Source organism: Salmo trutta, chromosome 23 (genome assembly GCF_901001165.1).
Source record: "Salmo trutta chromosome 23, fSalTru1.1, whole genome shotgun sequence".
Lineage (NCBI taxonomy): Eukaryota > Metazoa > Chordata > Actinopteri > Salmoniformes > Salmonidae > Salmo > Salmo trutta.
The window spans coordinates 12,004,695-12,026,665 of NC_042979.1; the positions used below are offsets into that span (position 1 = coordinate 12,004,695).

At 41.1% G+C, this 21,971-nt stretch overlaps 1 protein-coding gene across 3 annotated transcripts in view; it reads right to left on the reverse strand.

Moving 5' to 3' along the window:
• rfx3 (regulatory factor X, 3 (influences HLA class II expression)) overlaps positions 1–21,971 on the reverse strand; it is a 62,406-nt gene that overhangs the window by 33,592 nt on the left and 6,843 nt on the right. For 2 of the 3 annotated variants that reach the window (XM_029708983.1, XM_029708981.1), the window contains exons 2-3: positions 645–751; positions 469–557 (exon numbers count right to left, since the gene is read on the reverse strand). In XM_029708983.1, coding sequence (XP_029564843.1) covers positions 469–557; positions 645–746 — 191 coding nt within the window. In that variant the 5' untranslated portion in view covers positions 747–751. The remainder of the gene's footprint in view (positions 1–468; positions 558–644; positions 752–21,971) is intronic. The other variant, XM_029708982.1, reaches the window with a different exon arrangement.

Here is a 21,971-nt window from a genome sequence, read left to right on the forward strand (position 1 = left end):
CTGGTACTAACACACTGTTAACAGACTCAAATAGTAAGTGGTTGTGTGCTCAGCTCACTTGTTCTGTCCTGAAGTGAGACGGCGTTGAGCTAGCTTGTTAGCCAGGCCTTGCCCCTCCCTAAGCCCCTCCATCAGAGACTGCTGTCGGTCGATTTGGGACTGTGTCACTCACTATGGGAAAGCCCCAGCCTGTGGAGTGTGTACATAACCTTGTCCCCCGAGCCAAGGAGTACGCAGCACTTATTCATACTCCTGGTCATCTCCAGGTGACTGCACACAATCACACAGTACTTCACTGTGCTGTTACTTACGCCCTCCGCGCCCGCCATGTGTGTGTGGCAGAACTACTGCTGTGAAGTGACTTTAGCTGTTGCCGTTGACTACAGAGAAGACGTTAAAGCCAGTGTGTAGTGCCACTGCAGAGTGAGTGACAAAGGCAGCGGTGGTTGAGCAACACTAAACACTCACATTGTTCCGTTGGTGTAGACGCCACTGTTCTCCTCCACATACTGCACCTGTGCTGGGTATACATGCTGAACCTGTTGAACAGTCTGGGTCTGCAACGGTAGGGCAACAAGTTAGAAACGACACACAAATCAAAACACACACACACACAGCCCATTTATCTGCTGCTGGACAGGCACCTGAGAGGTCACCTGCTGGGCGGAGCCTGCGGGCTGCACAGGCACGGCGGTCTGGAGAGGGACAGTGGAGGCGGAGTCAGCGCCTGCCTCAGGGGTCTGCATGGCGCCTGCAGGAGAGAGGGGACACATTGGTGAACTGGGTACCACCAGAGCCATTGATGGAGGGGAGCACATTGATAGACGGACTATAGAGAACCACAAGCTCTTCTCTGGTCTGGCGCCAAAGTGGCAGAACAAAGTCCACTGCAAAGAACTCCACAAGCAACCTTTGTCTCAATTTGGTTTGCATGCACAGTACTAGGACAATTTAAGCGCCAACTAAGGTGTATCTGGGTCTGGGAGTATAAAATTAATATCACTCACAGAGACATGAATTCTAGATTATATCTATGGTATTAGTGTACCCAGGTTGACTAATGAACAGGTGCTGTAGTGGAGCGGGTCGAGAGTTTCAAGTTCCTTAGTGTCCACATCACCAACAAACTATCATGGTCCAAACACACCAAGACAGTCGTGAAGATGGTACGACAAAACCTATTCCCCCTCAGGAGTCTGAAAAGATTTGGCATGGGTCCCCAGATCCTCAAAAAGTTAAACAGCTGCACCATCGAGAGCATCCGGACCGGTTGCATTCCTGCCTGGTATGGCAAATGCTCGGCATCTCGGCATGTAAGGCGCTACAGAGGGTAGTGCGTATGGCCCAGTACATCACTGGGGCCAAGCTTCCTGACATCCAGGACCTACAGTTGAAGTGGGAAGTTTACATACACTTAGGTTGGAGTCATTAAAACTCGTTTTCAACCACTTCACAAATGTTTTGTTAAACTATAGTTTTGGCAAGTCGGTTAGGACATCTACTTTGTGCATGACACAAGTAATTCTTCCAACAATTGTTCACTTATAATTCACTGTGTTACAATTCCAGTGGGTCAGAAGTTTACATACACTGAGTTGACTGTGCCTTTAAATAGCTTGGAAATTTCCATAAAATGATGTCATGGCTTTAGAAACTTCCAATTGACTCAAATGATGTCAATTAGCCTATTGGAAGTGTACTTGTGGATGTATTTAAAGGCCTACCTTCATCATCAGTGCCTTTTTGCTTGACATCATGGGAAAATCAAAATAAATCAGCCAAGACCTCAGAAAAAAATTGTAGACCTCCACAAGTCTGGTTCATCCTTGGGAGCAATTTCCAAACGCCTGAAGGTACCAGGTTCACCTGTACAAACAATAGTACGCAAGTATAAACACCATGGGACCACGCAGCCGTCATACGGCTCAGGAAGGAGATGCGTTCTGTCTCCTAGAGAGGAACGTACTTTGGTGCGAAAAGTGAAAATCAATCCCAGAACAACAGCAAAGGACCTTGTGAAGATGTTAGAGAAAACAGGTACAAAAGTATCTAGATCCACAGTAAAACGAGTCCTACAACCTGAAAGGCCGCTCGGCAAGGAAGAAGCCACTGCTCCAAAACCGTCATAAAAAAGCCAGACTACGGTTTGCAACTGCACATGGGGACAAAGATTGTACCTTTTGGAGAAATGTCCTCTGGTCTGATGAAACAAAAATAGAACTGTTTGGCCATAATGACCATCATTATGTTTGGAGGAAAAAGGGGGAGGCTTGCAAGCCGAAGAACACCATCCCAACCGTGAAGCTCAGGGCTTCGCTGCAAGAGTGACTGGTGCATTTCACAAAATAAATGGAATCATGAGGAAGGAAAATGATGTGGATATATTAAAAGCAAAATCTCAAGAATTCAGTCAGGAAGTTAAAGCTTGGTCGCAAATGGTCTTCCAAATGGACAATGACCCCAGGCATACTTCCAAAGTTGTGGTAAAATAGCTTAAGGACAACAAAGTCAAGGTATTGGAGTGGCCATCACAAAGCCCTGACCTCAATCCTAGAAAACATTTGTGGGCAGAACTGAAAAAGCGTGTGCGAGCAAGGAGGCCTACAAACCTGACTCAGTTACACCAGCTCTGTCAGGAGGAATGGGCCAAAATTCACCCAACTTATTGTGGGAAGCTTGTGGAAGGCTACCCAAAACGTTTGACCCAAGTTAAACAATTTAAAGGCAATGCTACCAAATTCTAATTGAGTATATGTAAACTTCTGACCCACTGGGAATGTGATGAAAGAAATAAAAGCTGAAATAAATCATTCTCTCTACTATTATTCTGACATTTCACATTCTTAAAATAAAGTGGTGATCCTAACTGACCTAAGACAGGGACATTTTACTTGGACTAAATATCAGGAATTGTGAAAAACTGAGTTTAAATGTATTTGGCTAAGGTGTATATACACTTCTGACTTCAACGCTAGGTACTTGGCGGTATTAGAGGAAAGCCCATAAAATTGTCAAAGACTCCAGTCACCCAAGTTATAGACTGTTCTCTCTGCTACCACACGGCAAGCAGTACCGGAACGCCAAGTCTAGGACCAAAAGGCTCCTTAAGAGCTACTTTAGGCCCCCCCCCCCCCCCGTTAACCAACTGCATTGTTGGTTAACGGCTTGTAAGTAAGCATTTCATGGTAAGGTCTACACCTGTTGTATTCGGGCGCATGTGACAAATAAAACGTGATTTGATTCGATTATTTGGTTCCTGGGAAGACATGAAGTAAGCTTCTCTCAACCAATCATCTATGCACAACATGTACAAATAGTCACAATACCATATCATTATGATTCTTTGGTATAATTGGAATAAGAATACTGACTCTGTGTGTACAATAACTGTCCATTTGAGAGTCAGTGCTTAAGCAACTCATCACATTGACTGCACCGGTGTAATTCTGACTGCTGTGCCGCTAGAATAGGCAGCTGTGGCCAGCAGTACTGAATGTACTCAGGGTAGTGTATGAGTCAGTGGTCCGAGCAGAGAGCTCGTCTCCTGTCTCCGTGTTCACAGCAATAAAAAAACAGTTAATATTTAACAGCCCTAATGAGCTTCTCTTTCTCCCTCTGCTCTCACAAATCTGTTCCCTTCACATCTTCCAACGATTTGTATCATTCAGACATTCGTTGATTAATTCTTGCCAAAAACATTTAGGCTAATTTTGTGAAAATGTGGTCGTATTTGTCAAACCACGGTTTTTACTTTGTTCTCCCACCTCGGCATTGGAACACACGCATAGGTGTCCAAAAATGCAGCTGGTGTCAGAGATTTAGAATCCATCTTTATTGGCTAACGACCCAACCCTGAACACACAGAGCTACGGTGAGATGAGGACTTGGGCAGAGGGAGACATTCACAGTAAAGCAGCATGTAGGCTAATCATAGAACAGCCACCTCTCCTCCTCCTGCTCTGTCCTCCGCGGTGACCCCCCCCACACTCCCCATCATCTGCTCAACTTAGTTTCCATGACCAAGCCTCTCCTGGTTAATTAACCTGTCTCCTAAGAGCCCTGGATCTCTCTGGGGTCTGCCTGTCCTCCTCCACCTCCTTCTCTCCATCCTACTACTCCTCCTCTCCATCTTCAGTGATATACCAGAGGTTGTGTTCAGATGCATTTCTCCCTTCATAGTGCATGATAGTACAGCACAGTATAGTGCATGACAGCACAGTATAGTGCATGACAGCACAGTATAGTGCATGACAGCACAGTATAGTGCATGACAGCACAGTATAGTGCATGATAGTACAGCACAGTATAGTGCATGATAGTACAGCACAGTATAGTGTATTATAGTGCATGACAGTACAGCACAGTATAGTGCATGACAGTACAGCAAAGTATAGTGCATGATAGTACAGCACAGTATAGTGCATGCACAGGGTGTCAATCAGCATAGTTTCCTTTTAACGCAGGAGGCTGCATTGAATTGAATAGTATTTTCTTCCATCCTGTATTGGTAAAACACTTGAGCACTTATTCAGACAGGTGGTTCTCCATGCTGTTCACAGAAAGAACCAGAGACCAGTCAGTCAGACCATTCCGCTCCTGTTCTGCCATCAGTCAGGACTTTCAAACTCAAGCCTCTCCATTGAAGGAATATATAATGTATTAGCCTACCATTTGATAAAACCAAAGACAGAAAGACTTAAACAATTCTGAAGAGCTCTCAGCATCCATTGAAGATAAAAATCCTGCATGATTCAAGATATGGCCTTTTAATGTCGCTCAGCAAATTGCATATGTTCTGCTGGTAGCGTGACAACATGGTCTAAAAAGCTCCAAAAGCCCATGTACCTGATCACAGGGCGATGCTAGTAGGAAGGCAGCAGATGACAGAAACTAACATGACAGTGACAATCAGTGCCAGATCGGGCTGGGACGGTCATGGAATTTTGGATGACCGTTATTGGCTAGCCAAATGACTGCGGTCAACTATTTGAATAGCCTATTTGCACATGTTCTCCTCTCCTCTGCTCCTGACTGTATGTGATGCCATAGAAATAGAATGAATACCCATTCAAGGTCAATGATGGCATAATGGGTGGGCTGGCCGCCATCGAGAGTGTACTCATAGGAGCAAAGCAGGAAGTAAAAAGAGGAAGTGTACCCATCAATATGTGCTGTGATATGTTGATTCAACTCAACCGATATGACAAAAAATACATTCCATTGAATGAGCCACATCAGTTATCATTTGAATTAACATTCTACATTACCATTGAAATGATTGCATCCCAATACAAGGCAGCCATTGAGAGTGTACAAGTACTGTAGATGCGGTAAAGGAGTCAATGGAACGCAGGCAGTTCCACTGACCAGATTGGCTCACATTCAACTGATCTGACAAAGTGGATATTCGTCAAATCCGTCATGATTTATGTATTGTAACAGGTGCACAATTTTTATATATTTTGATTTTTTTCCCGCTGCATCACATGTACAACTTCAACAGGTGTATTTTCAGGTTTAGAAGAAGTGACTGCTAAAAATGCCAAATGTATAAGCTGGTTAGCAAAGGTGGTGGAAGTCAGTCGTTTTTAACTGTAATGCAGTTGATTAGTAATGATGACATGAACATGTGTTGGGGTTGACATCCATACAAGCATTATACTCAGATTGTTACCTCAGTGTGAAATACACATATAAACAATAGCCTAAATGTAGCCTAATTTTGCTGGGGGGCAATGAGGAGACTAAGGATCTTTCCCTCCACGCGTTTCCATGGCAATTCCATTGTTTTGTTGAGTTCGATTGACCTCTTTACTGCATCTATTGCCATGGTGAGAGGTTCCAAGCCTATTCTATAGACCCAGTTGGTATTAGATAGAACGTCGCGACCCATCCCGCCTGTGGGGAAAACAACCTGTGGTTACCTACAGTAGACTACCCCATTAGCTCACAGCAAAAACTTGAACTTTTTCAAATGCAGTTTTTGTTGTCTGCTTGTTTTAGTCGATTACAAAACTAAATTTAAGAAAAATATAACATGTCTAGAGATTCATTTAATAACATTGCCTGCTACCTGGCGTTCTCACTACTTAGAAAAACGTATATTGTAGGGCTTCCCTCATGCCCCTTTTCATGACGATGCTAGCAGCCACTTGAGTGAGTGCTAGCTACCGACCGTAATATTAAACTTGCCAAGACTAACACAAACACACGGACTATACAGCTGCAAGTAGTGAGTGGAGTTACAAACGGACTGTACTAAACAAGTTGTGTCTTACCTGTGATTTAATGTGTCCCACACACATATCTACAGTACGTGTAGACTCCTCCGACACCGTATCCCCCACACAGAACTCTGCTCACAGGCTCTATTTCCCTACGTGAACCAGTGGTCATGCTTTTTGACAAGGTTACATGTACATTTAACTAACACAGCAGCTTTTCGGCATGTTTTGTTATTTCTGTATAACAAAAACATGTATGACGAAGTTACCTCTTTTACAATGGGGGTCAATAGAAAATAATGTTGGTTTCCCCCAATTTGTTGGCGTGAATACCGACTGGGACTATCAACTCTATTTCTATGTGTGCTGCAGGAATGCGGGCGTCACTTAGGCAACCGAAGACTCGTATTCTACAATACTTTGCTTGAGCAACAAAGTTTGTTAAGAGTCCATGTTACCTCAAAAAATGGACTCAACTGCACAAATGCCTGGCCATCCCCTCTTCAGTTATTTTATAACCATCGGTTACGCGGTTATAAGGTAAATTATGCCAGTCTTGGGTGCCCCCACCCAGGCAGTGGCAGTGCTGGCAACACTAGCTGCAGTAACCCATGGGGAGGGGGTCACATTCGGACATTCAGAGAGCGGGTATATTATTGTGACCCTGGTGGCACAAAATCAAAGTCTGACTGCATGGAGATGCTTGGGAATATGGTCAATACGGGTTACCGTACTGTGGGTGTTTCAGGGAAAAGGTGTACATTTGACCTCCATCATCTAGGATGTGACAATAGTTAATAAAATCTCTCAATTTCTGCCTATTTTTTTGCGCGGTCTTGCAGGCCTTCTAATGCAGCTGCAACTGTAAATGCATTTGTAAATCAAGATCTTTCTTGAGTTGGGCTCTAGGATGGTGCAACTGTTGAGAATGTGAGTTTATGGTTGTGTGGGGGGAAAGGGTTGAGTGTGTGGGGGTGTATGTGTGTATCCCACAACTGTTGCGAAGGAGTAAAAGATGTTAGGTACAATAGAGGATGATCCACAGCTATATAAAATACAAATCGAGGTGAGGGTGATGGAAATGCATTTGGCAATTGATTTACTTCAATTCGGTAAATGGCACTGTGTGCTCTTTTCGAAGGATGGATCCCAGTCTGTTCAGGGTTATGGGATACGGGGTATCGGGGGTGGTCTGCCGGGCATTGGGATGACAACCCAACTAGGGATGAGGAAGGCTTTTAGCGGGTGGAATAGTAGGGACCAATTGGAGGTTTACTTAGTAGCAATGCAAATATCATGGTACAGCTATATAGACACTCAATCATCATGTTACTTTTTAATGGTACGTTTACAAACATAAATTTTGATAAATAGAATTTAAAGTTGTGTCTCATTATGGTAAGTGGTGAAATAACTATAGCCAGTTACAACTGTAATGGCCTAGCAGATAATAAGAAAAGACGATCAGTATTTACCTGGTTAAAAGAGAAGGAATATAATATCTATTGTTTACAGGAAACCCATTCAACAATTTTAGAAGAAGTTTTGTGGGAAAAAAACTGGGGGGGGCCAAATATATTTCTCCCATGGGCAAAGAAATTCAAAAGGGGTGATGGTTTTAATTAACAGTTATTTTGATCCAAATGTGCAAATTGTCCAAACAGATTATCAAGGTAGATGGATTATTTTAAATATGTTATTGGACAATAAACAGATATGGCTTATTAACCTATACGGTCCGAATAATGATGATCCAAGCTTCTTTGAAAATATATATAAGAATTTATCAACTCTACAAGAAACACTAGACTCTATTATTATGGTGGGAGATTTTAATACGGTCTTAAATACCTCTATGGACCAGAAAGGAAAACACACTACAAACTATCACCCTCAGGCACTTAAGGAAATCATGAATGTCATGGATATATTGGAATTAGTGGATCTATGGAGACTTAAATACCCTGACCTAGTGAGATATACATGGCGGAGGCTTAATCAAGCTAGTCGTCTTGACTACTTTCTTATGCCATTCTCTCTGGCACCAAAAGTTTAAAAAGTGTTGATAGGGGACAGAATGCGGTTGGATCATCACATAATTGGCATATATATTACTCTTACAGAATTTCCACGTGGGCGAGGATATTGGAAATTTAATCAAAGCCTACTAGATGATAAATTGTTTAGAACTAGGACAGAAGAATTTATAACTGACTTTTTCAGACAGGAAAAACAAAAAGAAATGGAGGAACTTATTCAAGAAAGATTTAGTGTAATATATTATAAAAATAAAGTGAACTGGATGGAATATGGGGAAAAATGCACCAAATTCTTTTTCAATCTTCAATATAGAAATACTACCAATTTTTTTTTATTAAAACTTGTTACAAATGATGGAGTCACGCATGGTTCACCAAATTCTATTTTGAAAGAGGAAGTACTTTAATATGTTTTAATTTCAGGCTCCTCCATCTCCACTAACTGAAACTAATTGTATGGATTTTCTTCCTAATAATAATGTAAAATTAACATCTGTACAGAAAGACTCATGTGAAGGCCAAATTACAGAGGAGGAACTGCTTGATGCAATTGGGGCCTTTAAGGATGGGAAAACTCCAGGGCTGGATGGCATACCAGTGGAAGTATACAAAACTTTTTTTGATATACTCAAAGGACCATTATTAGCATGTTTTAACCATTCCTATATAAATGGTAGATTATCAGACATGCAACAAGAAGGCCTGATATCATTATTACTGAAACAGGACCCAAATGGTATATATAAAGATCCAGTCCATTTAAAAAATTGGAGACCTCTTACAGTGTTGTGAAGCAAAAATCCTAGCAAAATGCTTGGCGCATAGAATTAAAAAAGTATTGTCAGATATTATTCATCCTAATCAGACAGGTTTTTTACATGGACGATACATTGGAGATAATATAAGACAAGTACCGGAAACAATAGAATACTATAAAATATCGGGGACACCAGGCCTGGTTTTCATAGCTGATTTTGAAAAGGCTTTTGATAAAGTACAACTGGAGTTTATATATAAATGCCTAGAATATTTCAATTTTGGGGAATCTCTTATAAAATGGGTTAAAGCTATGTATGGTAAGCCTAGGTGTAAAAGAGTAAATAATGCTACATCTCAGAAAGTTTTAAACTATCTAGAGGAGTAAAACAAGGCTGTCCACTATCGGCATATTTATTTATTATTGACATTGAAATGTTAGCTGTTAAGATTAGATCAAACAATAATATTAAGCGATTAGAAATCCGTGGCTTAAAAACTAAGGTGTCATTGTACACCGATGATTCATGTTTTCTTTTAAAACCACAATTAGAGTCTCTCCATGGCCTCATAGAGGATCTACATACTTTTGCTATCCTCTCTGGATTAAAACCAAATTTTGATAAGTGTATAATATTACGTATTGGACCACTAAAAAATGCAAATTTTACATTACCATGTAGTTTACCAATTAAATGGTCTGACGGAGATGTGGACATACTCAGTATACAAATCCCAAAAGAAAGAAATGATCTCACTCCAATACATTTTTATAGAAAGTTTGCAAAAATAGATAAGATCTTGCTACCATGGAAAGGAAAATACCTGTCTATTTGTGGAAAAATCACCCTGATTAACTCTTTAATCATATCACAGTTTACCTATTTGCTTATGGTTTTGCCTACACCTAGTGACCTGCTTTTTAAATTATATGAACAAAAAATATTAAATTTTATTTGGAACGGCAAGCCAGATAAAATTAAAAGGGCCTATTTATATAACGAATATGAATTCGGAGGGCAGAAATGATTAAATATTAAAGCATTAGACCTCTCACTAAAGGCATCAGTCATACCAAAGTTATACTTAAATCCAAACTGGTTTTCTAGTAAATTGGTACGAATGTCTCATCCTATGTTCAAGAAGGGCCTTTTCCCTTTATTCAGATTACACCTGCCCACTTTCGGTTGTTTGAAAAGGAAATAATCTCCAAAATATCTTTCTTTTTTAAACAAGCCTTAGAAAGTTGTTTGCAATTTCAGTTTAATCCACCTGAAAAGACAGAACAAATAATACAACAAATATTGTGGTTAAATTCAAATATAGTAATTGATAATAAAAAAAACAATTTTTTAAAGAAATTAAAAAAAAAGGTATAATTTTAGTGAATGACATTATAAATAGGACTGGTGGAGTGATGTCACACATGCAGCTAACACAGACATATGTAAATGTCTGCTCTACCCAAAATTACAACCAATTGCAGCATTACCACAAAAATGGAAGAGGCAAGTAGAAGGGGAAAAAAGTAAGAAACTTGTATGTCGGCCCTGTATTAAAGAACACAAATGGTTAAAGAAAAGTGTGCTATATAAAAATATATACCAATTTCATTTAAAAACCAAAAAACTGACAGCTGTGCCATATAAATTGCAAAATAGTTGGGAAGACATTTTTGATGTACCCATTCCATGGCACATGGTTTATGAATTGATACGCAAAATGCCGAATTCAAAACTTCGAATTTTTCAATTTAAATTACTATACAAAATTCTTGCAAGTAATAGAATGTTATATATATGGGGGATACAATCTTCCCAGCTTTGCAGATTCTGCTGTGAGGAGGCAGAGTCATTAGATCATTTATTTTGGTATTGTCCATATGTAGCTCGTTTTTGGTCACAGGTCCAGGAATGGCTGAAGAATTGCAACATTTGCCTAGAACTAACGCTGCAGATAGCAATACTGGGTGATTTGAAAAGCCATAGTCAATCAATCAATAATATAATAATTATTTTAGCAAAAATGTTTATTTAGAATGTACAATCTGTAGAAGCTATGCGAATAGAAAGGTTCAATTGTTTGTGAAGCATCACAGCACAGTTGAAAAATATATGGCAAGTAGAAATCTGAAATGGATGATGTTGAGAGATAGATGGGAGGGGTTGAATGGAGCTGAAGGGTGGGACTAATAACAAGATAAACAATGTAAAACATACGGGGTCTGTAAAATGGATATAGGTTCAGACCTTTTGTGATATAGCACAGTTACAAATCAAACTGGATGGACATCAGAAATCGAGGAAGGACTAAAAACAAACAAAAAATAACTATTGTAAAATAGACTGTGTCTGTAAAATGTGTATAAGATGAATAAATTGAAGGTAAAAGCCGAAGTGTTTATTAGTTTATTCCAATTGGGGGATCGGTGGTAGGGTTTGCGGGGAATAATAATAAAGGTATATTCTTTAAAAATGTATGTATGTCTATATAGGTATGTGTATGTATATATGTGTACATGTATGCATGTGTGTATGGATATATATATATTTACCCCAAAAATATATGGGGGATTGGAAATGATGCAGACAATTACATTGATGGAAGCAATATTCTTTCCGCAATATTAAGCTGATCCACCCCCCCCCCCAAAAAAAAAATATATATATAAAATGAAGGGAAAAAAAAAAAAAAAAAAATGTATGCCAGTCTTGGTGCCAGGGAGATGCTGCTGACATGGCAGTCAAGTGATCCATTCAGAGGTTGTCATGCTTTCTCTTTTTAGTCTCTACAGGTACCATTTTTCTTCTGCTCCATGCACTCTGCAGTAGGAGAGCTAAAGTGCAAGGCCCTATCGGCCTCTACTACACAAAACCCACCTGCTCCCTGCAGCCTGCCCCTGATGATTAGGAGATGAGGAGAGGAGTGACTTTCTGGATGTAAACAGGGCACCTACCTCACTCCTGCAGCCCCCCCCCCCCCCCCCCCCCCCACACAGCCTGCTCTCACTCCCCTGTGGCCCACTTAAGCGCTGTTCTCAACTGAACAACTGCAAGCTCTACAAGCCCACGCAGGAACAAAGGCCAGAGAGGAGGGCAGCACTCGCCCTGTCTCTCCTTCACCCTCCCCCGGGTCCTTCCTCCCCATTTGACTGACAGAACGAGATCTATAATGTTATCTCATCACATTACCACAGTCAATAAAGGGCCAACTTTAATGGCATGATCAAAACAAAATATGTTTCAAGTCTAAAATGCTGTTAATGCCGGGGATATCCATTGTGAGCATAAGACTGGTAGCAAGTGGATTGTCCTCAACCTAAAATGTATTGATGAATGTCCAGAAACAACATGCTTTAGAGAGGAGTTGTAACACTGTGAAAGAAACACAACCCCAAATAAAGAGGCACGTCTCCTTTGTATTGATCTCATTTCCTTCCTATCTCCATCATGTTAGACCTGTGTCCATGTTAGGCTGGCAGTGATAAAAACACTGTCTGAAGCTGCAGCATTAACCAATTTCCTTTACAACTATGGAACAGGGTTGAGGTTAGTGATAAAGTACACCTTGCAATGTAAAAACAGTGTACACAGGCTGCTGTGCGTGCAAATAACACAGCAAAACCCCCAGTTTATTCTGCTAAGCCATGAAAATGGATGGATGAATAATCAAATGAATCAGCGGCTCTTTAAGTGATTGGAAACGGAACAGGATCCAGTGAACAGGTGGCATGGTTCTATTTTTGCCCACCCAACACCTGACTTCAGGTAAGTGGTAACGTGATCTGATAACTAGCCGTTTCTGACATCCTGTCCTCTGTCCACAGAGGTGTGTATGCCATTATTGCCTTATAATAGGCTATAGGCCTAGGCCAGGGATGGGCATCTTCGATGGGGGTGGGGGCCACAAAAAATCTGCAGTGGCTTGCGGGTCTACATACCCACATCCATACATGCGGCGCTAGCCTTTTACGGGCCCTAAGGAATATTTTGTTGGGAGCAAAACATTTTAGTGGCCCCCCTCTTGACAGCAAAGTGAAGTTTTAGAGTTAATTTCCTGCAATTCTACACATGGGGAGTAGAGAAAATGTAACCTTTTTAATGCAGGTTTGCTGCAATTCTACACATTTTGCCATGGGGTGGAGCGAATATTTGCAGTTATTAATATGACATCTGAGTGAGAGTGCCTAACAAAATCAATGGGGGCCCGGGTCAGTAATTCGACCATGATTGCTACAAGTTAAGATAGCTGGCCGCTAGACTAACTTACCAATCAAATTTTTTTTTGACATGGTCTAATTTGAGTTACTGTCAGCGACTGACAAGATAAAAACTGCTGATGCACAACACTTAAAAATTGCACCTTGTATATTCTACTATTCTAACTCTCAACACTTAAGTCGAGACCCAACTGAGTCCTAAAAATAAATAAATAAATAAATAAATAAATAAATAAATATATATATATATATATATATATATATATATATATATATATATATATATATATATATGACACACACACAATCAGTCAAAAGTTTGGACAGACCTACTCATTCAAGGGATTTTCTTTATTTGTACTATTTTCTACATTGTAAAATAATAGTGAAGACATCAAAACTAGGAAATAACACACATGGAATCATGTAGTAACCAAAACAAAGTGTTAAATAGCAACTGGTGGCTATTTGAAGAATCTCAAATATTTTCTTAACACTTTTTTGGTTACTACATGATTCCATATGTGTTATTTCATAGTTTTGATGTCTTCACTACTTTTATACAATGTAGAAAATAGTAAAAACAAAGATAAACCCTTGAATGAGTAGGTGTTCTAAAACTTATTACCGGTAGTGTATACACAAATATATTTGTGGGGGGGTGGGGGAATTTATCCATGGGCCTACAAAAGGGGGGCCACCAGTTATCCATCCCTGGCCTAGGCCCTCTTTTTACAATGCAAAACAACAATAGTGTCAATAGACAGACCTTCAAATGCTCACGGTTTAGAACTGGAGTCCTCATATCACAGAAATAACTTATTTTAACTCAAATCAAGCTGTGCAAATAATCATTAAGCTAATTCATTTCAGTTAAATTCATTAGCTTATTTTCCAGATGTTGCCAGTCTCTTCCGTTCATTTGGGATTGAGGCCTGCTATGTGTCTTATCGCATCATGGTCCACACAAATTCAGTGGAATATGGAGTGACAGATTGAAACAACTTTATTGTGAGATGCTACTCATATAAACTTGCAGTAACCATGGAAATGGTCACATCTAACCTAATTGCAAGCTTGGTGGGCCTATATCCTACCTACATATATACCAGTCATTTCTTGGCATGTTTGTCAGGGAAAGACTTAGGGTGGCTCAAAAACAATTAGCCTAGGTGGTCAGGAGTCCCACTAAGACCCACTGTGCACCTGTCCCCCCTTCCACCTCCCCCTCTCGACACACACCTGTTCCTCTCCCCTAGGTGGGAACAGAGGGCTGCGGCTGGCTGCAGAGAACACCCAGTGGACCTGACTGTAGAGAATGATGATGCAACACAGAGAACCATGGAGCTTTTCCTTCCTCACAACAACCCTGGAGCTTTTTCCATCCTCATCCAAGAGGCCATAAGAGGGGTCCAAATCTATCTATAGTCATCCGAGAGGCCATAAGAGGGGTCCAAATCTATCTATAGTCATCCGAGAGGCCATAAGAGGGGTCCAAATCTATCTATAGTCATCCGAGAGGCCATAAGAGGGGTCCAAATCCATCTATAGTCAGCCAAGAGGCCATAAGAGCCACAAAACCACTAGGAGGAAACTGATAATTTATAGAGATCCATGTGTCTCAACACTTTCATTGACAATTTGCTTTAAAACAATGCAATAATGTATAATTTATGAAGTAAAAAAAGATATATGTCTGTAAGGGGTAGCATGAGAGAAAAGCATAATTTAATCTGGGCAGTAGGCTTACACACCTGTCTTGACTGAGCAAACACCAAACCGGCATTCTGTTTAGGAAGCCTAGGATATTTCCATACTGCAGATTCATAACATTTAATGCAAATTGCAGAGGTTTAAGAGAGTAAAAAAGGGTGTCCAAAGCCATTTGAATGATGTTTTAGTGGAGAGGCCGACAGGGATATGGTCCTGATAATTATTACAAGCCATCCAGCCTATTCCAGTAATAATAATAATCATTCACACTTTGAGAATCTGACTGTCGTGTCTTTCATTATTCCAGCGATTCCATACTGCGCTCCATTTTTATGGAGGGACAGAAAATGTAGGCCTTACGAAATGACAGCTGGAAACCTCTGTTAGAGTATGTGTGTGTGTGTAATATTCAAAAGTTATGAAGTTTGTATTCTGTGCCATAAATTGTCTGTAAAATACAGAAATCCAGGCTTTGAAATTTGCAGATTTCCTCAGTTTGGTTGGATCAGTGAGTCCAAAATGCAGCTGAATCGGAGTGGTTCCACTTCCACTTTTACTAGCCTATCAACTACCTACCCCACCACACCAGTAATAAATAAACAAACCTGTCATTATCAGGTTCAGTTTGTTTTTTGATCTGCCAAACAACAGTAAACTAATATAGTCTAATGTTACATTGTCAATGAAAGGACTGTGATACATTTCCATGTAAAAGGACCCATGAGCACCAACATGTGAAGTTCATAGAAACATCTCTAATTGGGTGTCAAATGAAAGCGAAGAGTCTATATTTTGGGGAAATAAAAGGCATTGATACATTTTTATAACATTTTCCATCTTAAAAATGTATGGCATTGATTTCTGGTCAAACAGATGGAAAAGGGTTCTTCCAAAACATCTACAAAAAAAAAAGTATTAATAAGGTAATACATCAAAACAATGATGTTGAAGTAAAAAAAAACCCTGCCAACTAATATCAACACTTGTATTTCATTTTGGACAAATGATTGGACGTTTACCAAAAGCACATATCTTTAAAGATATTTTCTAATTTCTCTCATAAGGAGGGAGAATAATATACATTCACAGAAGTAACAACGTAGACCTACCAATTAGTTATAGGCGTAGTGTTTTTACTGATATACATTTCTGTTTATGAATTATTAAGTGATTAAAACTCAGATCAAATCATTTGCGACCGTAAAGTTTTGAAAAACGTATTTGTTACTCAAATTACAATACCATAGCTCAGGCAGTAGGAAGCTCTCTCATCCATTTATATGCAGATGATACAGTCTTATACTGAGCTGGCCCCTCCCCGGATTTTGTGTTAAAAGCTCTACAACAAAGCTTTCTTAATGTCCAGCAAGCTTTCTCTACCCTTAACCTTGTTCTGAACACCTCCAAAACAAAGGTCATGTGGTTTGGTAAGAAGAATGCCCCTCTCCCCATAAGTGTGATTACTACCTCTGAGGTTTTAGAACTCGAGATAGTTGCCACATACAAGTACTTGGGAGTATGGCTAGACGGTGCACTGTCCTTCTCTCAGCACATATCAAAGCTGCAGGCTAAAGTTCAATCTAGACTTGGTTTCCTCTATCGTAATCGCTCCTCTTTCACCCCAGCTGCCAAACTAACCCTGATTCAGATGACCATCCTACCCATGCTAGATTACGGAGACATAATTTATAGATCGGCAGGTAAGGGTGCTCGAGGGGCTAGATGTCTTTACCATTCGGCCATCAGATTTGCCACCAATGCTCCTTATAGGACACATCACTGCACTCTATACTCCTCATCTCTGTATACCCGTCGCAAGACCCACTGGTTGATGCTCATTTATAAAACCCTCTTAGGCCTCACTCCCCCCTAGCTGAGATATCTACTGCAGCCCTCATTATCACATACAACACCCGTTCTGCCAGTCACATTCTGTTAAAGGACCCCAAAGCACACACTTCCCTGGGTCGCTCGTCTTTTCAGTTCGCTGCAGCTAGCTACTGGGACGAGCTGCAACAAACACTCAAACTGGACAGTTTTATCACAATCTCTTCATTCAAAGACTCAATCATGGACACTCTTACTGACAGTTGTGGCTGCTTCGCGTGATGCATTGTTGTCTCTACCTTCTTGCCCTTTGTGCTGTTGTCTGTGCCCAATAATGTTTGTACCATGTTTTGTGGTGCTACCATATTGGTTTTGCTACCGTGTTGTTGTCATGTTGTGTTGCTACCATGCTGTGTTGTCATGTGTTGCTGCCTTGCTATGTTGTTGTCTTAGGTCTCTCTTTATGTAGTGTTGTGTTGTCTCTCTTGTCGTGATGTGTGTTTTGTCCTATATTTATATGTTATTTCTTTTAAATGTTTAATCCCAGCCCCCGTCCCGTAGGAGGTCTTTTGCCTTTTGGTAGGCCGTCATTGTAAATAAAACTTTGTTCTTAACTGAATTGCCTAGTTAAATCAAAATTTTGAAGGCACTTATAAATAACAACTGCACGAGGACAGACAGTGACTGACAGGCTGACACACATACACACATCAGTTACAAATAGTAGCTAACTAGAAATTGTGCAAAAATACGTTTTTTTAAAAAGGACATCGAAATATTTCTTTATTGAGGTATCAGGGAAAGCTGTGTGCTTAGTGTGCAAAGAGAGCATCGCTGTCTTGAAAGACTACAACTTGTCCCGACACTTCCAGATGAAGCATGCAGAGAAATATAGGAATATGTCTTCTGAGCAGAGGGCAAGTGCATCGAAAGAGTTGCTTTCTCAGTTGCAAAAGCAGCAAGAACTTTTCACAAAACTGCATTCAGCAAACAATGGAATTGCGAGAGCTAGCTATGTACTGTCCCACAAAATTTCTAAACATAGCAAGCCATTTGCTGAGGGCAATTCATTGAAGAATGTTTATTTAACTCTGCAGCAATACTTTGCCCCGACAAGAAAGAGATGTTTGTTCGTCTTGACAGGGAAATATTTTCAGTGACACAGCATGTTGAGGACATCGCAGAGAACATGGAACATCGATTGAAAGACAAGGTAAAGGATTTCACCTATTTCTCCTTGGCCCTGGATGAGAGCAGTGGTGCATGTGACACGACGCAGTTGTTGATATTCTTAAGAGGCAAAACCCCATGAACCCCAGAACCCCATGATCCCCATGAACCCCATGAACCCCATGAACCCCAGAACCCCATGAACCCCAGACTTTGAAATTACAGAGGAGCTTGCTTCAGTGCAGTCAATGAAGAGCACAACCACGGGGAAATGTTTATTGGAGGAGGTTAATAAGTGTGTGGCAAAGCTGGGACTGAGTTTTGAAAAGTTATCCAGTGTGACCACTGATGGGTGCCAAACTTGACAGGAAAAAACGTTGGCCTTTTGAAAAGGATACCAGATCAGGTAACTGAGCTGAACCCAGAACAGAAAATTATTTTCCTGCATTGCATTTATTCATCAGGAGCTGCTCTGTAAATGTGTTCTGAAAATAAGACATGTTGTGGACATAGTCACTAAAGTGGTAAACTTCATAAGAGCAAAATCTTTAAACCACAGGCAGTTTGTCTCACTGTTGGAAGAGACAGAGTCGGGTCATGCAGATCTCCCTTACCACACAAACGTGAGATGGCTGAGTTTGGGGAAGGTGCTTAAAAGGGAGTGGGACCTGAAGTCGGAGATTGCTGAGTTTTTGCAAATGAAAGGAAAATATGTGGATTTCCCTCAACTGCAAGACAAAGAATGGTTGGCTGATTTTGCCTTCACCGTGGACATCATGGCCCTCATGAATGAACTGAATTCCAAACTACAAGGGAAGGGCCTTTTTGCACATCAGATGTACAGCCTTGTCAAAGCCTTCAAGGGAAAATTACTCCTCCTGACCCGCCAAGTACAAGCCAACAATCTCACCCACCTTCTGACACTACTAGAGACGTATACATCGCTGCTGCGTGCTTTGAACTAGGGATGCATGATATATCGGTGAGCATATCGGAATCGGACGATATTAGCTAAAAATGCCAACATCGGCAGCTGCCCGATGATTAGTTTAACGCCAATGTGCCAAACCGATGTCAAAGCTGACGTGCATACCTATAACATAAGTAGATGATGTAATGACACCACGAAAAATACAGCGCTACACAGAACAAAAGCAGAAAAATGCTTAGCGCGCACTTCCAACAACTAAACAAGTTCAAGTCGAGCAGTCATTTGAAAGAGTAAGAACATTTCAGCGAGACAACTAAAAGGCGAAATCCATTAACGGCAAGATAATGGAATTCATTGCCCTTGACAATCAACCGTCATCTGATGTTGGCTTTCGCCGACTGGTCAAGCCGCGGTACACACTATTTTTCAGATGTTGCCCTATCGGAGTTACACAGTATTGTTGAAACGTACATCAATGAGCTACTTGCGTCACTGCTATTAGCTTCACGACTGACATTTGGACCAGCGATGTCAGCCCCATGAGCATGCCGAGTCTGACAGCACAGTGGGTCGACGAGGATTTCGTACTGAGGAAAGCCGTATTGCATGCTCAAGAATGTGCTGGTTCTCATACCGCTACTGCCATTTCAATGGCATTTGAGAACATGTTTGAAACTTGGAAACATGAACACACTCCTAGCGCCATTCGAACAACTGACTGGAGAAATAAGCTCATCAACTGCGTCTGCAGCAGACGTGATACCCTCCGTCATGGTATTGAAACGCCTGCTCAACAAAACTGCCGACACAGACCATGGGGTTAAAACTGACAAAAGTACTCGAGGCAGTGAACAAACGAGTCGGTGGCATTCTCTCTGAGCCTCTTTACTGTGTCGCCACCATGCTCGAATATAGGTACAAGGACCGCTACTTCGATGCAGACAAGAAACAGGGTTTACGTGAAATGTTCCATACACAGCTGGACAAGATGGAAACGGACACAGTGACAGTGCACACTGAGGAAGAGGCCACGGACAGACAGCTGAAACTTCACTGCTTGACATGTATGATGAAATCCTGGTTGAGAAAATAACAACTGAACAAATGAATAATGAAACAGCACAGCAAGTAAGTGAAATAAATAGGTTTGATTATGTTTTACTGGTAATGGGGACATACATAAATGCCAACAAAATAACTTTTTGTCAGTGTGTGGTGTGTGACCTTTATTTAACCAGGTAGGCTAGTTGAGAACAAGTTCTCATTTACAACTGCGACCTGGCCAAGATAAAGCAAAGCAGTGCGACACAAACAACAACACAGAGTTACACATGGAATAAACAAACATACAGTCAATAACACAATAGAGAAAAAGTTTATATACAGTGTGTGCAAATGAGGTAAGATAAGGGAGGTAGGCAATAAATAGGCCATAGTGGCGAAATAATTACAATTTAGTAATTAAACACTGGAGTGATAGATGTGCAAAAGATGAATGTGCAAGTAGAGATACTGGGGTGCAAAGGAGCAAAAAATAATAAAAATAACAGTATGGGGATGAGGAAGTTGGATGAGCTATTTACAGATGGGCTATGCACAGGTGCAGTGATCGGTGAGCTGCTCTGACAGCTGGTGCTTAAAGTTAGTGAGGGAGATATGAGTCTCCAGCTTCAGTGATTTTTGAAATTCGTTCCAGTCATTGGCAGCAGAGAACTGGAAGGAAAGGCGGCCAAAAGAGGAATTGGCTTTGGGGGTGACCAGCAAAATATACCTTCTGGAGCGCATGCTACGGGTGGGTGCTGCTATGGTGACCAGTGAGCTGAGATAAGGCGGGGCTTTACCTAGCAAAGATTTATAAATGACCTGGAGCCAGTGGGTTTGGCGACGAATATGAAGTGAGAGCCAGCCAACGAGAGCATACAGGTCGCAGTGGTGGGTAGTATATGGGGCTTTGGTGACAAAACGGATGGCACTGTGATAGACTGCATCCAATTTGCTGAGTAGAGTGTTGGAGGCTATTTTGTAGTCAGTTTTACGAGGGTATGTTTGGCAGCATGAGTGAAGGATGCTTTGCCGCGAAATAAGAAGCCGATTCTAGATTTAATTTTGGATTGGAGATGCTTAATGTGAGTCTGGAAGGCGAGTTTACAGTCTAACCAGACACCTAGGTATTTGTAGTCCACATATTCTAAGTCAGAACCGTCCAATGTAGTGATGCTGGACGGGCGAGCAGGTGTGGGCAGCGATCGGTTTTAGAGCATGCATTTAGTTTTACTTGCATTTAAGAGCAGTTGGAGACCATGGAAGGAAAGTTGTATGGCATTGAAGCTCGTCTGGAGGTTAGTTAACACAGTGTCCAAAGAAGGGCCAGAAGTATACAGAATGGTGTCGTCTGCGTAGAGGTGGATCAGAGAATCACCAGCAGCAAGACCGACATCATTGATGTATACAGAGAAAAGAGTCGGCCCGAGAATTGAACCCTGTGGCACCCCCATAGAGTCTGCCAGAGGTCCGGTCAACAGGCCCTCCGATTTGACACACTGAACTCTGTCTGAGAGGTAGTTGGTGAACCAGGCGAGGCAGTCATTTGAGAAACCAAGGCTGTTGAGTCTGCCGATAAGAATGTGGTGATTGACAAGAGTCGAAAGCCTTGGCCAGGTCGATGAATACAGCTGCACAGTACTGTCTCTTATCGATGGTGGTTATGATATCGTTTAGGACATTGCAGGTCAGTGGGATAACGCTCCCACTGACCTGCAACGTGACTTTATCGATCTTCAGTCTGGTGCAGTGATTGGAGAACTATTCAAAACAATGTCACTGGCAAGGTTCTATGCATCTCTCGATGAACAAAACTCTACAAAGATTAGGAGTCATGCTCAGAAGATGTTTGGGTCAACCTATATATGTGAACAGACATTTTCAGTGATGAAATATAACGAGTCAAGGCACAGATCATCTCTTACTGATTCTCACCTCTCAGAAATCCGACGCATAGCAACGTCAGAAACATTACCTGACTTCACTGCTCTAGTCAATGCCCATCAGAGACTTCACTCCTCACGCTGATTGAGTAGTTTAAATGTAATGTT